Below are 19,167 nucleotides of genomic sequence, written 5' to 3'. Positions count from 1 at the left end.
CTCAGGGGATGCAGCTGTTTGAGGAAGCATTACCACCTACAGGCCCAAGCTTCCCTCCCAGGGGGCCAGGCCCACAGCCTCCCAGCGGGAGAGGGGCCGGAACCAGGGGAACAAACATGGTGGTTGCCCAGTGCACGAGGCTAGATCCGCTTCAGATGTGGGTGAAAAGATTAGGCCCCGTCCTCAGAAGCCAGGGCCTGGCTTCACTCACTCATGCCACCAGTCACCAGCAAAGGGCCCCTGGCCCTGCCAGTCCTATGGTGATTGCTTTTAGAATCCTCTAGAGACCTGCCTCTAAGGGCACAAATCTCATGTTATCTGTCGGGCTGCACCCCGCAGGCCCGCAAGCCTTGTAGTTGTCCAGCCTCGAGACCGAAGGAAGAGCCCAGAGACAGCGACAGAGACGTCAGTGGTGTTTGGACAGGGGCTCTTACACGAAGGGTCCTGGAGCCACACCCCACCTTGTTCAGCAGGCAGGACACGGAAGCAGTCTCCACTACTCAGGGGAGAAGGAGGCTACCATTTATAGAGGGAATTGACGTCAGGTGGGCTCATCAGGACTGAGTAAGCCCTCTGATAAAGAGGATTGAATAGTCACGTGAGTGAAGCAGGGACTGGGCAAGCAGCGGATGTACAGAGAGCAAGAGAATAGCCGTCTTAAATGGCTTCACCATGCAGTCTACCCATACATACCCTGCACCACCCTTACGAACTTGGTCCACCCCTCTCCTGCGATATCCCTGGCGTCAGGTGTGTAGAGGTGCACTGCAACCAAATAACCACAAATGCAGTACGGACACCAGCAGCTAAAGATTACCAAGAGCCCGAGAGGTGGGCAATCTTTGAACCAGGTGCTTATCCGGCCGATTTTTCATGGAAGTTCACAGGAGGACGACAGCGGCATCTCGACTTAGACCCAGCAATCAAACTCATTTTGTAGTGAGGCCACCGTTGTCACCCGGTCCACAAACAGATTACCTCCGCTCAGACTAGGGATGAAATGTAAGATGTTGAACAGACAGATTACAGGGAAGATCGTGATCATTAAGCAAAATAACAAGCAGTGTCAGCACCCTGAGAGATCACCACCCCTGCCTGCGGTTTGCATCCTTGCCTGCAGTACCATATTGCCCGTCCACCCCCAGTCCCTACAGCCGGTGCTGAATACTGGAGAGGCGATGTGATAGAATGGTGCCTTTCTCCAGTAAGGGCCCTGGATTAATTCCCTTAGTAGTCTGCGGGGGGAGTGCAGGTAGAAGACAGGTAAAACCTGTAGGTCCCTTTCTAATCCTATTCCCCACGAGGCAGCAAACCCAAACCACAAGGGGCTTACCTGCCCGTCTCAGGACCATTTTATAACGTGTTTCCCTGGGGGTAGATCCTGTCGCCAGGGCCAAAGTGAGTTGTCGTCCTGACCGGTAGTTAGCAACGGTCCTTCGGTGGGCAACTGTTGAACTCCGGTTGTGTTGACTAGTTTCCTCTGGGTTAACAAGGCGTCGGCACTGGGACGATTGCTCCTGGGATGTTCAGTTATAGCTCCTAGGGCTTGAGTTAGTCTCCTGGCCCACAGGTTGAGAGAGCGAGTTCCCATCTCAACTGTTGTTTAAGTAGCCCAGTCACCCTTTCCATTAGCCTGGCAGCAGTGGGGTCGTAAGGCAGGTGGAAATGCCAGTGTATGTCATGTTTATCGGCCCATTCCTGAACTGCATGGTCCTTGGTCACTGTCAGTGTCCATGGGGGTCCCATATGTCATGCTCAGCTGTCCTAGATGCCAGATGGTGGTTGTTTGCATTGCTGGGTGACTCGGGTAGGCCTTCTGTAACGTCTTCCACCTGTTGTAATGCACTGTGGACGGCAGATAGCTCTTGCTGCCACCACACCGTATCATTGCTCTGCCTCCGGCCAGAGCTGGGACCAGAGGCCCAAGGGCGCTCTTATTAGTTTGCCGTTGCCTTGGGCCCCAAATAAACCCTTCTGGGTAACTGGCCACATCCAATTCACAAGCCAGTTCCTGAGTTAATATCCCTAAAGCCTGGGCCTGTAACCGTTTAGGCATGGTAGGTCGGGGGTTTGCTTGTCTTACCCGACCAGATAACACCCTTGATAGGTAATCCAGGTCCTTGCATTTTGTCTGTATTCACCAGCCATCCTTGGGCAGTTAGATGAGCCATGAGCACGGGGCTGCTACTTTTAAACTGGAAAGAGACCCGGAGGTTAAGAAGATAGCATTAATATAATGGAACAGAAAGACATCTCTCACAGTAGACAGCTGCCACAGGGCCCCACTGCAGGATCATCCCTGCAACCTTTGGGCCCTACCATGTTAATGGACAGCCTCCTCGGGATTACCCCTGCAACTTTCCATTCCCGTCCTTTTTTCCCAACATCTCAGCACTCACAGGAGTTTCCTCGGTCTCCCAGCTAGGCTCGCCAGTTCTTGGGATGCACCCTGCAGGCCCACAAGCCTTGCAGTTACCCAGCCTTGAGACCGAAGGAAGAGCCCAGAGACAGCAACAGAGTCATCAGTGGTTTACTGGTCAGAGGGATCTGACGCACAGGGTCCTGGAGCGACACCCCACCATGTACGGCAGACAAGATATGGCAATAGTCTTCACTACTCGGGGGGGAAAGGAAGCTACCCTTTATAGGGGGAATTGATGTCAGGTGGGCTCATTGGTTATCAGGGACTGATTAAGCCCTGTAATTAAGAGGATTGGGTAGTCATGTGAGTGAAGCAGGGACTGGTCAAGCAGGGGATTTATAGAGAACAAGAGAACAGCCATCTTAAATGGCCTAACCATACAGTCTCTATGATTTCTGTGTATTTTTCATCTCCTCAAATAGATTATGAAGAAAAAAATCAAAAGGATATTCATGTTCAGTGAGCACCTACTATGTGCCAAGTTCTGTGATGTTTAATTATAACCCATCCTTTAGGGAAATCGTTTATTATCTGATATTTTTATTTTTTATTTTGGTAGAGAATGTGGGCAATGGATTTTTTTGGTGGGGGGTGGTACGCAGGCCTCTCACTGTTGTGGCCTCTCCCGTTGCGGAGCACAGGCTCTGGACGCGCAGGCTCAGCGGCCATGGCTCACGGGGCCAGCTGCTCCGCGGCATGTGGGATCTTCCCAGACCAGGGCACGAACCCGTGTCCCCTGCATCGGCAGGCGGACTCTCAACCACTGCGCCACCAGGGAAGCCCGGCAATGGATTTTTTAAACAGGGGAACACTGAGACTTTGGGCAAGTTACTGAAGTCTTTTGTACCTTAGTTTCTGCTTCTGTGAGAATTAAATTAGATACTAGGCTTGTCTGTGACAGAAAACCCTAATAACAATGTAGAGATTAATTTCTCATGTAAAAGTCTGTGTAGGGGGTTTTAAGGGAAAATACTCTGTGTGATCGTATCATGGTGGATACATATCACTGCACATTTGTCCAAACCCCAGGATGTAAACACCAAGCGTGAAGCCCAGTGCAAACTATGGACCCTGGGTATCCCTATGGATAATGACGTGTCAATGTAGGTTCAGTTGTAACACATGTACCACTGTGAAGGTCTCCAGGGTGTCAGGAATCTAGGTTCCTTCTCTTGTTTTTCTGTTGTTTACGATCTTCATGTCATGGACCGGCCAACAGGCCCATATTCCATCCAGGACAAAGGCGAGAGGACGAGGAGAGCAGACCTCATCCTTTCAGGACACTTTCTAGCTGTCACACGGGGCAATTCTGCTTCTGTTGCAGTGGTGGAGCTTAAGTCACATGTACCACACAGGGTACACCTGGGTGGCCGTGTGCCCTGCTCCAACTCAGGGTCTTCTGCAGAGGAAGACGAGGGGGGCAGGTACTGGGGGGCAGCTCGCAGTCTCCGTCACAGTGTGTAAGGCACGATAAGTAGGGCCTGGCGTAATCAGTGCTTATTCCAGTGTTGTTGTTAGAAGCAAATAAACTCCTCCTACCACAATACCAAACACTAGGATCTTTTCTCGCTAATGGAACGTCTCTAATTTCACGGTAACCCTTGTCCGTGCTGAGGGTGTGGCCAGGGAGACTCTCAGTTCTCGTGTCCTCCAGCATGTGTGTTTCAGGGGGGAGACCACAGGTGGCTCGACAGGGAAGGGGGGACATCTGAGCTTGTGGAGGTAAAGCAAGTGCCAGGTAAGGAAGTGGATGCTGAGGCAGGAGGTGGGAGGCTGGAGGGGTTCAAACACAGCCCTGCCACAGGCTCCGACAGCCCTGTCACGCCCCCAGCCCTTGCATCAAAACTACATTTAAAAGATAGAAATTCAAAAAGGGAACCCTCTTGCACTGTTGGTGGGAATGTAAATTGATACAGTCACTATGGAGAACAGTATGGAGATTCCTTAAAAAACTGCAAATAGGGCTTCCCTGGTGGCACAGTGGTTGAGAGTCCGCCTGCCGATGCAGGGGACACGGGTTCATGCCCCGGTCCGGGAAGATCCCACATGCCGCGGAGCATCTGGGCCGGTGAGCCACGACCGCTGAGCCTGCGCTTCCGGAGCCTGTGCTCCGCAACGGGAGAGGCCGCAACAGTGAAAGGCCCGTGTACCGCAAAAAAAAAAAAACAAAAACAAAAAAAACCCTGCAAATAGAATTACCATACAACCCAGCAATCCCACTACTGGGCATATACCCTGAGAAAACCATAATTCAAAAAGAGTCATGTACCACAATGTTCATTGCAGCTCTATTTACAATAGCCAGGACATGGAAGCAACCTCAATGTCCATCACCAGATGAATGGATAAAGATGTGGCACATATACACAATTGAATATTACTCAGCCATAAAAAGGAAAGAAATTGAGTTATTTGTAGTGAGGTGGATGGACCTAGAGTCTGTCATACAGAGTGAAGTTAAGTCAGAAAGAGAAAAACAAATACCGTATGCTAACACATATACATAGAATCTAAGAAAAAAAAATGTCATGAAGAACCTAGGGGTAAGACGGAAATAAAGACGCAGACCTACTAGAGAATGGACTTGAGGATATGGGGAGGGGGAAGGGTAAGCTGTGACAAAGCGCGAGAGTGGCATGGACATATATACACTACCAAACGTAAAATAGATAGCTAGTGGGAAGCAGCCGCATAGCACAGGGAGATCAGCTCAGTGCTTTGTGACCACCTAGAGGGGTGGGATAGGGAGGGTGGGAGGGAGGGAGATGCAAGAGGGAAGACATATGGGAACATATGTATATGTATAGCTGATTCACTTTGTTATAAAGCAGAAACTAACACACCATTGTAAAGCAATTATACTCCAATAAAGATGTTAAAAAAAAAAAGAAATTCAAAACAATTAACTTTAGGCTTAATCCCCTGCCTAGGTTCCCAGAGACGGAGGCTCATCCCGGCGCTGTCCCTTGACACCCCCTCCCCTGTGAGGAAACCGGCCAACAGCGCAGGGGTCCGTTGGGTGGACGGCCCCTTGCGCAGCACCCAGAGGGGCCTCGGGGAACCTTTTGAGATTAAAGTCTATGAAATCGACGACGTGGAGCGGCTGCAGCGGCGACGAGGGGGCAGCAGCAAGGTGCGCCTCCCCCTCCCCACGCGGTGGCGGTCCCCCAGGAGGTCCCCGGGCTGACGCTGAGGCCGCGCCCGAGAGAAGGGCGCAGGCCACCGAGACTCCCAGCGGCTTCCGGCGGGAGACGAGCCCGTGCCCCCAGCTCGGGAGAGCAGCCTGTTTCTCCGCCCGGAGAGCTCTCAAGGCTCTCCTGGCTCCATTTTGGAGCACCAGCCGCCTTCTAAATTTGAGATACGCCAGTGATAGCCCTACCCCGTGAGTGGGCTGTCTGAGCTGAGCCCCCAGCTCCCTCCCAAACTTCCCAGTGACCTGCTCCTTTTGCACTGACCATAAGCACAAGTATTCCTTTCCAGAAGAGGTTGCCTGGGCTGGATTTGAGCTGAAGGTCCTTTCTCCTCCCCCCTCCACCCCCATCTCCTTCCCATCTGTGTACTAGGAGGTCATGTGCTTCAATGCAAAGCTGAAAATCCTGGAGCATCGCCAGCAGAGAATTGCCGAGGTCCGAGCCAAGTACGAGTGGCTAATGAAGGAGCTGGAGACGACGAAACAGTATCTGATGCTGGATCCCAACAAGTGGCTCAGCGAATGTAAGGCCCATCACTGCGACTCCTGGGTTCACCAGTTAAACAGGCCAGGCTGAGAGGGACACAGACGCTGTCTGAACCCGAGGGCCTTCCATGCCCCTTGGCTGGAGATGGCCTCCCTGAGCGCAATCCCGCTCTGTGGGGGGCAGGTGGGAGGGGTGTGAGCAGCAGGGCGGTGAGTATTGCTCTTGCACGATTATTTCTTATGTGTCTCAGTCCAAAGCACCTGAAAATGAGATGTTTTTCCCCCCTACGTGTGGTGGACGCTCACCCAGACATGAAGGCTATATTACCAATCTGCTCCCCGGCCACAAGATCACATTGCATATCTAGCCTGAAATAGACAAGAATTTATAGAGTGCTTTATAAGGTAGAATGTGCAATCCTAGAAAAGCCTCAAAAAGAACCCAGAAAGCAAGAAAAACATTTTTGAGTGAAAAGAATAACATTCACGGTGTTATTTCCATTTAATAGAAAGCCCAGGATGACAGTAACCATCTAATAACAATTCAGAACAATTCTGCTCCCTTTGAAAGATGGATTCAGTTGTTTCTTATTTATTTGTTTCGAACCATTCCATTTACCACAAAATAAAGCTCAGATCTGGTCCCAACTGTTTCATTGATATGGGGGCCCAATGCTAGACGGCTTAGTCTCTGAAATAAAATACATTACTTCCACTAAAGTTCCTTTCCCTCCTTTCCTGTCTGGCACTCACCAGCTCTTCCCTCCAGTCCCTCAGCCTCCCTGTGCCTCCCTCTCTTCAAGACTGTCCCCTGAAGGTCACATCACCCTCTCCTGAGCATTCCCAGGCCAGTGCCGGGAGCGTGACAGGCAGAGTCTGGGGCTTAGGTTTAAGAAACACTGGGTGAAATGATCCTGGGCAAAGAAGAAAGGACAGAACTTGCTGGTCTTCTAGCTGTGCCCTGCCACTTTCACAGTATGTCTTCAGGTGGCTTCCTTTCCATAGCACTGAGGTAATAACATCTCCCCTGAGTACCTCATGAGTGCATATGAGGATGAACATAACCTAAAAGGAGGACAGGGCACTGGGACCAGTCTGTGATGCATCTTACCTTGTTGAGTTGTACCGTTTGTGGTGTCAGCCACAGTCATGCAGACCCACTTTGGAAGCTGGCTGTGAGACCTTGGGTAAGACGCTTAACCTCTCTGAGCCTTGATTTCCTTAACTGTCAGATGGTAGGCACATAATGGTGCCTACCTCATAAGGCTGTTGTGAGAGTGAACGAGCTACTATCAGTCCAGGGCTGGTTACGCTGCCTGCCCATGATGAAGGAGCAACGTCCGGTAGTAATTAGTGTTTGTATTTTCCCCGAGTTAACAAAATAGCTATCCTCAGCAGGAGACATTTCCTCAGCGCCTGCTTGCATGATGCAGCAACGTAGGTCCCTTGTTAGAAATCTGGACCAGAGACATGAACTCCTGCTCTCCAGGGTGTCTCCATCTAAGGCTGTGATGGGGCAGACAAGACACGAATGAGGACATTCGCTGAGGTCTGGCCGCGGCATAAACACGGAGCCTAATGCTATGTTTCTCCCACCTGTGCACACCCTTTTCCTTCTTCCATTAATCCTCAGGCACTTCAAGATCCCAGGGGTGCCCATTCAGCAGTTCCTCTTCCTTTCTGCTGTTTTCATTAACATTTTTTGAGAGCTATTTATGCCTAAGGCAGGCTTGATAATTGTCTTCATCTTACAAAGTCACATTTTTTCCCAGGATGGGAGCAGCTTAAACGTCGGTACATATGTAGATGCTTCCAGGAAACGATCCCTTCCTTCTTGCCTTTGTTCACGTCAGGAATCAGGGATTTTTTGATGCTGAGAAAGGTAATGAACAGAAGGCCACGTGAAAGGAGAAACACAGATTGTTTCTTCAAGATGAATTGAAACCAAAAATGACCCCCCAAAAATCAATGAGACTGTATTCTGACTGTTCCCTGGGTGTGGGTAATAGGCTGGGTGTTGGCTAGAAATAAATGTTCTGGAATCCATTTTTTAAAATTTCCAAGGTGATCCAATAATATAGCCGATGTGGGTATGGTATGGTGAGGGGTTTTGTTTGGTTTTTAAATATTAGACCGGTATTCAGGAGCCTCAGCCTCGTTCCCAGCCCCGGTCCTTATTAACTGTGTAACCCTGAGCAGGACGCCTCACTTCTCTGAGCCCAGTTAAGTCTCCTATAAAAGAAGTCAGCCTTGATTTCAGCCCTTGATGTTCCTGTAGCTTGCTACAGTTCTCAGACCACATTCACATTCATCGTCTCTTTTTGGTTCTACTCTTCATGACAACTCTAGTTAGGAAAGTAGGCAGACTAGGGATTATGACTCTCCTGTTACTTTTAAGGACCCTTTGGCAGCAAAGATTAGGCGTGACCGACCTGGGAGTCAAGTGCAAGTCTCCTGCCTTGGATTCCAGGGCCACCCCCACTGCCCTGGCTGCTGCCCATGCCTGTCCTCTCCATGCTGGGCACTCTGTAGCAGCCTACCCCCCTGCCCAGTCACCACTGGACCAAGTAGTGGCCGGGGGCCAGGAGAGGGTGGCCTCAGATAATTGCCCTTGAGGAGCTGAAGGAAACAGGCTTTTAACTCTGTGCAGGCCTGAACATTAGGGACAGCATCTGGATCCTAAATCTCAGCTTCTGAGCACAGAATCGTAATTATTATTATTTTTCATTATAGTTGATTTACAATGTGTTCATTTGTGCTGTACAGCAAGGTGATTCAGTGACACACACACGCACATCTATATTCTTTTTTATATTTTTTCCATTACGGTTTATCACAGGATACTGAATGTAGTTCCCTGTGCTATACAGTAGGACCTTGTTGTTTATTCATCCTATGTATACTAGTTTGCATCTGCTAATCCCAAACTCCCAGTCCACCCCTACCTACCCCCCCCACCCCCTTGGCAACCACAAGTCTGTTCTTTATGTCTATGAGTCTAAGAATCGTAATTATTAACATAGATTCCATCATCAGCCTAGTTCCCAAAGGGCCAGTGAGTATATGAAACTGTACAAGAAGTGCCAAGAGGCAGGGTCACTGCATAGAGAGGCAGCTGCACACAGCTGTGTGAGGGACTAACCAGAGAGCAACACACTTATATCAGCAGGCAGAGGTATAAACATCATTCAGGTGAGACCCCAGAAAGGAAGGGTTTCTCCATACCTCAGCTTGAAGCTTTATTTATTTTCTAGTTAATAAAGAAAATGGTGCTGGTAGAGTCCCAAATCCTGTCATGGAGATGGTGGAGGTGGAGAGAGCTTGATGTCACTTTGTAGAGTCAGTAGAGTCACAATAAAATGTCAGGGGTCTAACGTTATCATTGGAATGAAGGGCCCCAATATAACTACAAGTAGTAAAGTGTTTTGGTCTCGACCTGAGAGCGGCAGAGGGTTGAGCAGGAGGGTGTGGCAGCGCTGCCTAAGACCTTCCGGCACAGGCGCAGGTGCAGGTACAGGCGCAGGTGCAGGTGCAGGTGCAGGTACAGGCGCAGGTGCAGGTACAGGCGCAGGTACAGGTGCAGGTGCAGGTACAGGCGCAGGTAGAGGTGCAGGTGCAAGTACAGGTGCAGGTACAGGCGCAGGTATAGGTACAGGTGCAGGCGCAGGTGCAGGTGCAGGTACAGGCGCAGGTATAGGTACAGATGCAGGTACAGGCGCAGGCACAGGTACAGGCGCAGGTACAGGTACAGGTGTAGGCGCAGGTGCAGGTACAGGCGCAGGCGCAGGTACAGGTACAGGTGTAGGCGCAGGTGCAGGTGCAGGTACAGGCGCAGGTATAGGTACAGGTGCAGGTACAGGTGTAGGTGCAGCAGCCGCGGGCCGGCACGGCTGAGCCGTCCGATCACCCTTCCCCGCTGGCCGCACGTCTCCATCGGGCTTCTCCTTCTTTGCAGTTGACTTGGAGCAGGTTCTGGAGCTGGATTCCCTGGAGTACCTGGAAGCGCTGGAGTGCGTGACAGAGCGCCTGGAGAGCCGCGTCAACTTCTGCAAGGCGCACCTCATGATGATCACCTGCTTCGACATCACCTCCCGGCGCCGCTGACGGGAGCGCCGCCCGGCCGGCCCTCGCTCCCTATCCGCAGGCAGCCGCGCTCGGTGGGCCCTCGGTGCTGGCCGCGCTCAGTGACCACGGAAGGAGGACGAAGGTCGGTGGCAAGTCTGGAGTGAGCGTGGAGCAGAAGGTGATTTTTCTTTTGTTTTCTGTAGGAAAGGTGCAAACACCAAACACGCAGGAGAGGAGAAAATGCTGGGAAACCCAAGGGACGTGGAAGCCCCCGTGAGACTGAAAAAGCACTTTGAGGAACTTTAAAGAACTTGTTTGTACATAAGAAATGCTGGCAAAAGAGACCTCACTCTTCTCCTGGTTTGTGAGAAAAGGCGAGGGTGGACGTGGGATTGCTGTGGAAAGTGAAAACAAAACAAGTTACTCCGAATGACTGATGAAGTGCCTTGCAAATCTTTGTTATTATCCAAACATTTATGTTCATACTTTCTTGTGTACAGATGGTGCTAGTCAAGATGAAAACAACAAAACGAACAAAAAAGAAAATCAAACACATTTTTGCAATGTATTTACAGCTCGTTTTCTCTTGGTGTTTTATCCTATTTCTGACTTGCTGTTTCTAAGTAAGTTGTGTTTGTAGAGCTATTTCCTAATCGGTATGGCATATGAATAAATGTTAACTGTCTGCTATGGTTCTGCTGGGAAGGCCACTCAAACAGAAGATAGAGACTTCCGGGCACAAGCCAGTGTGTTTCCAAAGAAGGTTGGAACAGCAGGTGATGCTCAATGCCAGCTCCTACGAGTGGCAGTGTCAGCGGGCAGACTCGGAGGTCGATCATGGAGCAGGTGCACGTGAGCTGGAGAGAAAAGAGAGGAGAAAGGGCTGCGTCTCTAGGGGGAAAGGAGCCTGTATGACCTGGGCCCTGCTTACCCTTTGGGTGGGATATTTGCTCCGAATAGTTTCCCCTCACACATCCTGAACACATATACTAGTTCCTTGACCCACGAATCCAGGGTTTTCATGGCCCTCATAACATTTTTCATATTCATTTTTATTCCAAAGACTCTGGATTGAGACCTTGAACCGATTCAGCAGAGCCATATATTTTTGCTCCCTAGTTTTGCAAATTTATTAGAGCAGAGGATTTTTCCCAGTTTGGAGACCTTCTTGGGCTTGTAGATGCTCAGAGACCCCAACAGTATTGGTCCAGAACAAGGATGGATGTGAGGTTGCACAACTTTTCTGTTGCCCAGGGTGCTGCTTAAATGCAAGAAGTCCCAGTCCTCGTGTGAACCAAAGCCTCCATCCCAAGAAACAACTAGGCTTGGCCACTCAACCTTGACACCTGAAGGCAGAGAAAGTTTTCCTGTCATACATCACACACCTGTAGCGAGGCAGGGCACAGAGTTTCATGCATATGGATGTACAAGGCTTGACTTTGGACCTCATTCTCAAATTGAGATGTTCAGCCCTGCCACAATTCCCTTAGGGACTATTATACCCATTTTAGTGATGGAAACCCAGGCACAGAGTGGTCAAGGGATTGTCTAATAACAGCTGTGGAACAGCAGGGTGTTCGCCTACCTTCCAGGTCAGGGCCCTCCCCCAGGCCCCTGCAGCCTGCCCACTGATAGAGGTGCCCAGGGTTTTCCCTGTTCTTTTTGCCCTCAAATGCAGCATATCTCCATGAGCCTATTTCCAGGTGAGGCAGTCCTGGCTAACCAACTCCTCAGCCCCAACTGCTCCCCAAGGAAAAGGAACCTTTGCATTTCTTTGACAATGCTCTTCAGGATACGTGTAGCCCAGCATAGCTCAGCTGAACTCAGTAAGTGGGAATCATAGTCTTGTGAGCTTCATAGTACCAGTCCTTTACTGGTCAGAACGGGGCACAGATGGCCCCATTAGCTTTGTTTGGGAAGTCAGCCCCCTAGATAGAAGCCAGCTCTGTGGATGACAAGTCTGGCTCTGTGTTTGGTTAGAGCACGCTCCTATGCAGAGGTGCACATAGAAGCTGCACTCCCATCTGATAGCTGAAACGGGCTATAATACGGTGAAAAGTGACTCCAGAGCGGATCATTTCCCCCTCTAGTTTAACAAGTGTCTGTCCCCTTGGAAGGCAGGGGTCCCACACCCTAACCTCATTCTGCAGGGCAGCCCCATGGCTCTGGGTGCACCTCTGGTCTCGGCACTTGTGTTAATGGCCTTGTTCAACAGCAGCATAATGGAAGCTTCTGGACCCCAAAGGATGCCAATCTGTTGAGTTTTTTGGGTTTTCCATTCGACACCTCTTTGGTTGCTGGTTTGATATACACCACTTCATGAAAAGCCTTTAACTGAGGGATTGTCACAGGTGAGTATCCTAGTCTTTGCTGGAAACAAACGCATTTGATTAGTAATCAGTGTCCTTAGCTTTCGCCCTGGCCATGTCTTTCCCACAGGTTACCTCACTGTGCTGACTTCCTTAGCAGGCCAGCACTGGGGCCTTTGTGCCTTTCCTGGAGTGAGACTAAGCGGAAACATCTACAGAAATTAAAATCTTGATCAGTGGAAACTTTCCTAGGGGAGTGGCCTTCCGCTTGCCTCCTGCCTAAACCTGCTTTATATGTTTGTAGCAACTTTATGAGATAGCCAAAGGGCTGAATGAGACCAGGAGCTCTCTTACCAAGTCACATTGGCCTCGCAAGATGCCACACCATGGAGCTTCTCACAGGATGCTTTTGGCCATGGTGTAGAACAACTTGGCATGGAGGTTGTCCATTGGCTTTTTTCCTTACTTTTCTTTTCCTTTCTTTTCTAACGTAAGTAAGCTACAAACATCTTAACACACCAAGTATTTGTAAACCATGTGAAGAAATCACGATTTTTATGCTATAATGTGCTTATGCCTGGTTCTACCTATAAGTTGATTGTACAGCTGGTCAGCTATTCTGTAGCAGTTCTAATAACTGAAGAACACCTCATTCCATGGCCAGGTGTGAGGCAGGTCCAGGTCTCCTTGTGGTTTTGGTGACAGATAACCTAGGAAGGCAAAGGGAATGTCAAAGAACCCATTATTCCATTTTATTATCCACAAATGAGAGGACCAAACAAATATTTATTTGAAATTAACGTTTAGATGTGGAAGCCTTAATTCTTTGTCTGAAATCTGTTCCCCTTTCCAAATAGTTTAGTGTGAGGTGGAAGCAAAACTCAGAGCCCGAAAGTGGAATAGTGATGCTGTTTCCGGGGAGTGAATCCATATTGCATTTCATGAGGGGTGTTTCACGTTGCCACAGAGTGAGAGCTTGCTTTATCCTGGGCTCTCAAGCCCCACCTGAGAGCTGCAACTTTTGATATTCTTGTCCTTGAATTCCCCTCTACGTCATGGGGAAGCTGTCACTAACTTTCACCTCTTCCAGATTTGAAATCGAAACATCCTGTCTGTTGTTTTATCTGCAGTTGCTATTCTGAAGGTAGGGAGCTTGAGATGTAAATGCAGAGGTTGGTCCTGTGTTGACTCAGGTGGGGCTCATACAAGGGACCCCATGCTGGGGAGAGGAGAGAGCTGGGATAAAACGCCATGCAGCCCAGAGTGGGGAATTCGGCAGGCAGGAATCTCGCCATTTGTCATCAATTAGTCTTAAGCTTGGAGTCTGTGTTCCTGGAAGGTGGTGGTGACTACATCATAGCCACGAAACCCATCCAGGGCAGTGGTTCAAAAAGTCTGACACAGACGCATATATATCTTGTGCCGGTTCTCGGATTTCTGTTCGCGTTAAGCAAGAGCCCTTTTTTGGGCTTCAGATTCTGATGCTGATCATGAATTTTGGTTAATCCATCAGCCTTTTAGGTGTTACTATTCAAAAGCAGCTGTCTGATCTGGGTTTCTTGGGATAGAGGCAGGGCTTGCAACAGCCCAAGCGTTTATTACCCTGGCTCTACACACAGTTGCCTGTGTCATTGGCCACTGCTGATCTGTAATCAAGGCTCCCACCATAAATAATGATGTGGTGAATGTTTTTAAATCCCTATTCCAAGAAGGGTTTGGGCTGTAACAGAAATTACTAAAGATGAGTTAATTTCAAAATTGAAACCAGAAGAATTCATGAATTTATTCAGTGTTCTTTTCCTGCTGGAAGATTAGCCCCACTCCTTGAGCACATATTTAAAGATTTCCTCACTTTTAAGGGCAGTGTATTTTAAACCCTGAAACCATGCAAGTAAGAAACACGTTGAAAACCCTGTTCTCGACAAACTGATGCTGAATAGATCACCCATGGGCGCTGGCCCTGGGGCCCGCCTGCCGCCACCCAGGCAGTACGGCCCATCTTCCCCCACAGGGCACGCTCTTCAACATTGCCACACTGAAACTTGACTGCCGAAGAAAGGCCCGTGCAGCCCACTTTTCTCTATGCCCAGTGAAGCAAAACCGACACTCAGTTTCATTGACAAATGCCAGCAAATGGTCTAAAATTTTTTTGGGGGGGGGGCAGTAGTGGGTGGACAGGTAGTAGAATATAGTGTCCCTTTGGATTATAATCTCTCTTTCTCCTCCAGCAAAGATCTGTCAACATTTGTGGGTAAAAACTCACAAATTGTGTCCCTTAGCAATCTTCCCGACAAAATACATATCTATTCCAAGCTGCTCGTCATTTCCAGATAACAGCATAATTCCAATCCAGGAGAAGCTCATCTTCTCAGAAAAAGTTTTTGCAAAGTTTTAGAAGCTGCTTATCCATCCCTAAACAATGCATTCTGCATTGGGGTGGCCCTGCTCGGAACCAGAGATGATGCCATAATATCGGACATACTTGAAGTGCTTGAGGTGGCATCAGACCTTTAGTGCACATAATCAATATTCTCTAGATGCAGTTCCCAACGTCCATGCGTGTAGGGCGAGTGCTGAAATCCTGGCACTCACACATCTATTTTATGTAGATGTAGAAATCACCTTCGAAACTCAAAAGGCTCACTGTTTCATTCCCCGTACTGCTAACCAACACCCCACACTGTCATATTCAGTTTATGAAGAAGTTATAATTTATTTGTAAACTCAGGATGTTGTTTTGTGGCGCCTCGTGTTTTATAATTTATTTATACACCGTGGTTGGAAATGCTATCCAAGTGCTATGCATCAAAGTGTAAGTCTGGTGGATCTGCCTATGGCTTTTTTTTCTCCTCACTCTAACAAGCTCTGTTAACAGAGACACAGGCAGCGGGGAGGAAAGAGAAATAAAACAGGAAAACAGGGATTAGGATCCAATCCTCAAAGTCCAGGGCTTAGTTCAAAACCTAATTTGTTTCTAAAGTAAGTAGCTGAAAAGGAAAAGATCATTTCCTTTTGAATTTGATGATAACCGTCTTGGAAATCAGCCTCCACAGGCCTGAGTGAAAGAGGATCCAGCCTCCTCCTGCTGGTTCAACACTAAATTTCTGAAAATTGCAGACAGTATTAGGTTCCTACATTTACCTAAGATGTCCCACCTCCCACCCCTGCTGTTACTGAAGGGGTCTGGAAGAGGAAACTGAAGTTCCTTACCTTGGATATATATAGTACCTGTTTTTTCTGGACAAACCAAAGCACTTTAGTGAGTCTTACAACCCATAATACTTAAAGCATCTTGTCCCCTCACTGGATCCCTGAGAGGCCAGGAGGGGCTGGGGTCAGTAGTCTCATTTGAGAGGCAGCTAAACCTAGGAGAAAAAGCCTTGAGCTCAGAGTAAGGAAACCAGGCTCCAGGCCTGCTTTCCTCGCTCGCTATGCAACCTTCGGCAAGTCGCTTCACATTGCTGGGCCTCGGGCTCCCCGATGGAAGGTTGGGGGTCATAATAGCTGCCCTTCTGGGAGAGTGTAAAGAGAAAATGGTATAGTTGATGGGAAGTGCTTTGAAGAAATGAAAGCTCTGTTCAGGAGCTGGGGATAATCATTTTAGATGAAGAAACTGAAGTCAATAGCCAATGATTGGCCCAAGTTCACAGAGTAGTTTTATAGCAGAACTGGGATCTGAGTCCGGCATCTTGGACTCTTCCCATGAGGTGCTGTTGCACCAGGTCTGTGTGGAAATGTGGACACACACCACACCGATGTACTGACGTGTGTGTGCACGGGGGTGTATACGGATGCATGTGTACAGAAGGTATGTGACATGGTGGAAGAACATAGAACAGAAAACCTGCGTTCTAACTCCAGTTTTGACAATAGTCCTATGGCCTTGGATATATTCCCCAACGTTTCTGGAACACAGTTTTCTAATCTGTAAGAGGAGGACAGTGTGCTAAATGATCTTTGTGGTTCCTTCAGCTCTAGTCATGTATGTATGTGTATATAAACATGCTAATCTGTAGAAATGGGCCGATTTGAGAATTGGAGACAAGACCTGCCCAGGTGCATTTATTGTGTCGGAAACAGCGAATTCATAAACAAGTTCATAAAATCTCACTTCAAATTCAAGGGTGGTATTTAATGTCATTGTTTTAAATTCACTATTTGGATAAAAGATTGGTGCCATTTTAAAAATTAAGTTCTTAGCTTACAAGTGTTTGCTGTTAAAAACTTCTAATAAAATTCATCTGTTAAAGTCAGAAATCCAACTATTCTGTACTTGGGTAGGTCCCAACGGCCTATTTGCAAACAGGCTGGTTTTGTGTATGGGCCTTCGCATAGCGATATAAGTTAGCTGTTGGCTTGATCCTGATACGTGTGAGCAGGCTACCTGGAGAACAGTCTGGAAAAGAAAGTTATAGTTCTTAAAACCTGGTGACATGACTTCATTAAGCTGTGCGCCATTTCCAGTGTGAAGACATTGTTTGCTGGCTACGATCTCTGACTTTTTTTGTGGCATATGAGGTGAAAAATGTTGTCAAAAAAGAATCTGGTGTTTAAAAAGAGTCAAACTATGGTGGCATTAAATGTTCACTTTTCTCCTACTCAGAGTCATGAAGTCCTCTATCCAGTTCACCCTTCTGAACAGAGGGGGAAACAATTCAAGGCCTGGGGCGGATCCCTTTCGCTAGAGCGACACCTTGGCGGAGGACTTGCTCCCAGGCCCCAGGGCCTTCCTAGGATGAGGCCTGTCTCCTCCCACTGTGGGGCTGGCCTCCAGCAAGTTCAGAAGCTCGGGCGGGGGTGGGTGGATGTTGGGCTCAGGCCCAGAGCCCTGGCATTGTCCTGCGTCCCTGAGAGTCACAGGGCTGGTGATCACACATGAAACGTGTCAAGAAGCTAGGTGTTGAGGTGGTGATGGCTTTGTTGGACTGGTCACAGCCCTGCTCTGAATCCATACCTCCTACTCTGCTGATCTGGCCTGGACACGCACAGCTCCAGCTACCCCTTTCTTTTGTCCCCAAATGCTAGACCAGACCCTCGTGGGCTCCCTTTGGGCCACTGTAGCAGAAGCCATGAGTTCTTAAGAATCCAGGAGCCATAGGGTTTTCTAGACATAATGCCTTCAACAGAAGAGCTGGTGGAGTGGCCACCTAACTCTGACCATCCCCTGGGAGAGGAGAGACCATAAAGGTAGCACCTAGAACTGCTTCTAACCCCTTGTTCTTCCCCCTCCCTCAGGGGAGGACTACCAAATACATGACCTTACTTGCATTTGTCTCCTAAACCATTAAACTCTCCAAATTGTTATTAACATAACTGTTATGCTTTCATCCTTTCCATCCCTTCCATCCCTGCATCTGTGTGGAGAAAATGCCGTCCTGTCTCGCTTAGGGCCTGTTGCACTGTCTGATGCTTCTGCACTCTCTTCTAGTTGAAGGCTTTGTTTCCAGAAAACCTTTATAAACATACAGAGCACTTGAGTGTAAACACATCGGCCTGTCAGCAGCCAATGCGCCCCAGCACCCACGGGTGTCTCTTGTTCTTCTATATCCCCAGTGTCTAGAACAGAGTCTGGAACATGGTACTCAAACAATACTAGTTGAATGCATGAATGAAAGGATCACCTTTGGAAGAAGAAGAGGAAACAGAAAACACCTGGGCAGGAGTCTGCAGAAATGTCAGACTTCTTTAACAAAAGAACCAAAGGTCTGCATTGCAAATGCCCCATTTGGGATTAAGTCCCTAATTCACAATGGGCACCAGGCCCACACCAGGCAAACCCGTGCCCTTGCTTTACAATACACACAGACTTGACTTCTCTACCACTGAGCAGCCTTGGCCTTCAGGCCTCCTAGAGATGGAAGAGTGGTGTTCCAGCACACGGATGCCTACTCACCATTTACAAAGTAATCATGGAACAAATCTTTAGCGAGCGCTTGCTTTGTGTCACACACTGCTGGGGCTGATGAACAAAACAGACACCGGCCTCCGAGAGCACAGTACCTTGACAACACCAGCTGGCAAACCGAAACCCTAGTACAAAGAGGCAAACACAGTCCTCCTCAAAGTAGGGTGCAAGCTTCTTTTGCCAACCTCTGACCCCACCACATGCCCCTTTTCCTCTATTTGGGGCCTTGCGCCAGGCCTCACCTCCAGAAGAGTCTTCTTGGGTCCAAGGTTGGGCGGGCAAGGAGAAGGGGAGGAGGGAGAGAGAATAAGTATAGGTCACCCTGCAAGTCACTTTTTTTCTGCGATGGAAATTCACTCCCCATGGAGCCCCCCACCTGTCCACTGGGTGTGGCCATCCCTAGTGCCACTCAGCTGGGTCCTCCAGCCCTTGCTTGTAAGCCTTCTCCCTGCACTTGCCAAGAGTCTGAGAAGAATCCAGGAGGCCGAGGGGTAGACTCTTCCTCCAAGTCACCTGACCTCTCCATCAGGGGAAGTGACCTGGAGGCACCCAAGGAAGTTGCTCTGGGTACCTCCCATGTGCTGGGTAAACAGTGTGTCATCTGTTTATTTTTCATTTGTAATTGTTAAATTGCCCTTGTTCTGCCCATCCTTTGGGCCCCTTCCCTCCGTAGCGGTCCCAGGTCCAGACATGTACATTATACCACTTTGCCTGTGCTCAGAAGAAAAACTCAAAATAAAGGCTTTCCACCAGACCACAGAGCTCCACAAACCCCAAGTTCCCCGAAAAG

At 48.9% G+C, this 19,167-nt stretch overlaps 1 protein-coding gene across 2 annotated transcripts in view; it reads left to right on the top strand.

Moving 5' to 3' along the window:
* KIF26B (kinesin family member 26B) overlaps positions 1–17,070 on the top strand; it is a 500,381-nt gene extending 483,311 nt beyond the window's left edge. For both annotated transcript variants that reach the window (XM_030868518.2, XM_060305729.1), the window contains 3 exons: positions 5,353–5,555; positions 5,986–6,136; positions 10,054–17,070. In XM_030868518.2, the coding sequence (XP_030724378.1) occupies positions 5,353–5,555; positions 5,986–6,136; positions 10,054–10,202 (503 nt within the window). In that variant the 3' untranslated portion in view covers positions 10,203–17,070. The remainder of the gene's footprint in view (positions 1–5,352; positions 5,556–5,985; positions 6,137–10,053) is intronic.
* The last annotated feature ends 2,097 nt before the right edge of the window (positions 17,071–19,167 follow it).

This window comes from Globicephala melas, chromosome 1 (genome assembly GCF_963455315.2).
Source record: "Globicephala melas chromosome 1, mGloMel1.2, whole genome shotgun sequence".
Classification (NCBI taxonomy): domain Eukaryota; kingdom Metazoa; phylum Chordata; class Mammalia; order Artiodactyla; family Delphinidae; genus Globicephala; species Globicephala melas.
Note: the sequence above shows the minus strand (reverse complement) of the source record. Positions and strands in the feature narration are given on the sequence as shown.